This window comes from Salmo salar, chromosome ssa11, assembly GCF_905237065.1.
Source record: "Salmo salar chromosome ssa11, Ssal_v3.1, whole genome shotgun sequence".
In the NCBI taxonomy this organism is placed as follows: domain Eukaryota; kingdom Metazoa; phylum Chordata; class Actinopteri; order Salmoniformes; family Salmonidae; genus Salmo; species Salmo salar.
The window spans coordinates 17532501-17535902 of NC_059452.1; the positions used below are offsets into that span (position 1 = coordinate 17532501).

General features: G+C 44.8%; 1 protein-coding gene across 7 annotated transcripts in view; it reads left to right on the forward strand.

Annotated features, from left to right (window-relative positions):
• LOC106562125 (protein mono-ADP-ribosyltransferase PARP6) overlaps nucleotides 1–2711 on the forward strand; it is a 22932-nt gene extending 20221 nt beyond the window's left edge. For 5 of the 7 annotated variants that reach the window (XM_014126750.2, XM_045689107.1, XM_045689108.1 and 2 more), the window contains exons 20-23: nucleotides 20–114; nucleotides 208–271; nucleotides 396–480; nucleotides 695–2711. In XM_014126750.2, coding sequence (XP_013982225.1) covers nucleotides 20–114; nucleotides 208–271; nucleotides 396–480; nucleotides 695–797 — 347 coding nt within the window. In that variant the 3' untranslated portion in view covers nucleotides 798–2711. The remainder of the gene's footprint in view (nucleotides 1–19; nucleotides 115–207; nucleotides 272–395; nucleotides 481–694) is intronic. The other 2 variants (XM_014126752.2, XR_001318983.2) reach the window with 2 other exon arrangements.
• The last annotated feature ends 691 nt before the right edge of the window (nucleotides 2712–3402 follow it).

Genomic DNA, 3402 nt, shown 5'->3' on the forward strand with positions numbered 1-3402 from the left:
TCCGTGTGTGTGTGTTCAGGGATGGGTAAAGGACAGCACCGCATGCCCACCAAAGATGAGCTGGTGCAGCGTTACAACCGTATGAATACCATTCCACAGGTGCAGTGTCTGATGGTGAGAGACTCATACACATAGGACTTACAACCATTTGCCCTTTTTATACGTGTCCGAGCATTACATCATGTTCTGTATTGACTGCTTTCACAGAGCCGTCCAATCCAGTCAAGGTTTCTCCAGAGCCGGAATCTAAACTGCATTGCCCTTTGTGAAGGTAAATACTGTACCACATGAAATGTATAGACTAGCTTGGTCAATTTGAGCCATCGTTCTTGGTCATGAGGTGGTGTGTTTTGTTAACGATGACCCCTCCATGTCTCGCTGTCTGCCTGTCTCAGTGATCACGTCCAAGGACCTGCAGAAGCACGGCAACATCTGGGTGTGTCCTGTGTCCGACCACGTTTGCACGCGCTTCTTCTTCGTGTGAGTAACCTCATCCTGACTCTTTATCGTTCCCCTGGAAATCTTGGTGACACGTTGGTTCCATCTGTTGTCTGTAAAGTTGTTTTTGTGTTTCAGTAAGACGTTCCACAACCGTGTAACAAAATAAGGAACAATAAAACATGACTCACAGCAAGACAGCGAGATAACGGACACATTGTTTAATCTAATGTGAACGGTCACCTCTGTGTTGCAGGTATGAGGACGGCCAGGTGGGAGATGCCAACATCAACACCCAGGAGCCCAAGGTGCAGAAGGAGATCATGCGTGTGATCGGCACTCAGATCTACTCCAGCTAATGGAGGCTCCCGGGGGGCCCTTGGAGGAACAGGTCTGTACTGAAGATATAAATACAGACAGACATTTGGGAAACACAAACTCAGACCAGATGAGGGAGGTTGATGATCTTTACGCCTCATATCTACAGTCTCTTTCCCGTTGCTCACTTGTTATTCCACTGCTTTCTGTTCTCCCTGTGTAACAGTTCCTCCTTTGTGCTCCAGTGAGCCACACCCGTGGGCTAGATAGTGCCGGAGGACACAGGGATGAATGAAGGAAACCTTAGCTGGGTTGGTTTGCCACACACACACCCACTCTGAGCTGAAGCGCACGAACACAGTCACTTCCCTTTCAGCCCCTGGTCTCTCATTTCCTCCTGAGCCACTGTCAAGTCTCATCCACTCTCTTTTATCAGCAGCAAATTTGAGAATCCTTTGGACTATGTATCAATATTCATCAGTTCTCATTGTGAATATCTAGAAGAAGAACAAAGAATCATGTATTGTTTATTACGTCCCCCTGTGGGTGTTGAATGATGGATCTACATGTATAGAAGTTTGTTATTTTATTGTGTTTGCGAAGGTATTATCACAGTGATACGTTTATTTCCTATTCTTTGACTAATGACATACATTAAAGGGCCAAGATGCAATTATCCCCCGGGGAAAAGCACTGTTCTACCATGCCTCGTCATGTAGTGGGTCAGTTTGTCTTCAGATAGCACAGACAGAGGGACCTGAAGCCCTCTGGTTGAGTAACATGATCGTATGTTACACGGGAGAATCCATCACTAGCTAATATTGTTACCAGTCTGTCAGGAGAGACACAGACAGACACAGACACAGCCTGCTCCCTCTGTAGACTAAAGGCTTTTCTTGTCTTCTCCTGACGTTTCATTTAGGGAAATTAGACCGGAGAGTCAAAATGATGACACAGAGAATACTGGTGCCCTCTAGACTGCTGAATCTGAGAGAGCATGATGCCAAACCCATAGCAACACTCTTCTTAGAGAAATCACACTTGACAAGAGGAGCTGTTCTGCCATGGCCATAGACTTATCTTTGTGACTTGCTCCATAAAGTACAGCCCATCCCACTCTGAGAGACTAGGGCAGTGACCCCCAGGTGAATCCATGCCCTACAGCCCACTATCCCTCCCTAGTTATTATATGGCTATGGCCCTATCCACAGGACACTGGATGTTGTTGTGATTTACTTACATATTTATGGTTTACCTTGGGGAACGGCAACCCTGTGTATAATTTACCCTGTTTATCAATTAGTTGTATGTATGTGTGGGTTATTCGTATTTTCTGTACTATAGTACATTATACTGGACTTATTCAACATTTGCCTAGCCCAGATAAAATGTTCTCTCTCTCTCTCTCTCTCTCTCTCTCTCTCTCAGACTGTCTCAAGGTCTACCTGTCTAGTGTGTAGAAAGATCGGGAACCACAGAAAGATTTATATTTGGCATAAAAGTAAACTAAACTACTAAATGTCCCTTATGGTAAAATGTCTTCACTAGGACATACATACTGTACATGACTTGGCAATAGGTGCTGGGTACAAATGCAGAGCGGCATTGGTGTTGAACAACAACAACAAGAGTGTATTGTAAATGTAAATATGGACTAGAGAAGGAGAAAATGTACTGTTGGGAGAGAAATGACTCTATCTGCACAAGTCAAGTATTGTTTGTAGAGATGGAAAGACTGGCGGAAACATCTCACCCAGCCTTCACTATCCAGTGCTCCTTCTGGCTGTGGTATGTAGGGCCTGTTGACAGCTGATACCTATTGTCCCCCCATAAAGAGTGACTGTATTCAGATCCCTATCTGTTCTTGTCCCTCTCTGTCAGTGGTGTGTTCATGATGGTGACGACGATGGAAAGATATGATGAAAGGAATGAATAAAGATTTTGCACAATTTTAATAATAGTCTCCTTTTCTTTTCGTAATGTTTTAGAGAGTCGTTGATTGCTTTGTGGAACGGAAAGGGTGTTGTTACCGTAAGATGTTACATGAAAATATGCACTGGTGTCTGGTAGACTGCAGGGGGCATCCTCACTCCGTGTGACTACCCAGACGTGATTACTGTCCACCATTCCAACTGTTGTAGCAGTGTCTCACTGCTGTGAGGATCAATGGCAGTTTTATTAAACATCTAACTTCATCAATGAAAAATAACATTTATAGGCTAAAGCCACTCTGGTGTACAGGTGCATCGTGGCGATGCCAATAATTGTGGGGTTTGTGAGGTTGTGGGGTTTGGTCAGACGAATGCATTAACAGGAGACCTGTTTGTTGTGCATGGTGTTGGTAGGTAGGTGCTCATATGATGTCAGCAGGGAGCACTTTTCCCTTGCAGAGAGGGGTTGTTAAGACCTGTTCTCCAGCCAAATTCCCACTCTGACTCTCTAAATCTGACCGTAGAAAACTCTCCTCTGAAACTGACTGAGCCCAGCGCTGCCACTCCACTGCAAAACTCTAATATGATGGGCTTTTTGGCACCGAAATGGCTGCTGTGTTTCACAAGTGGTGAATGTGGAGAGAGAGAGAGCATTGAAGTACTACAGTGAAGTACTTACAGACCCTTGAAAGGCACTTAATGTGTGTATTTGCGG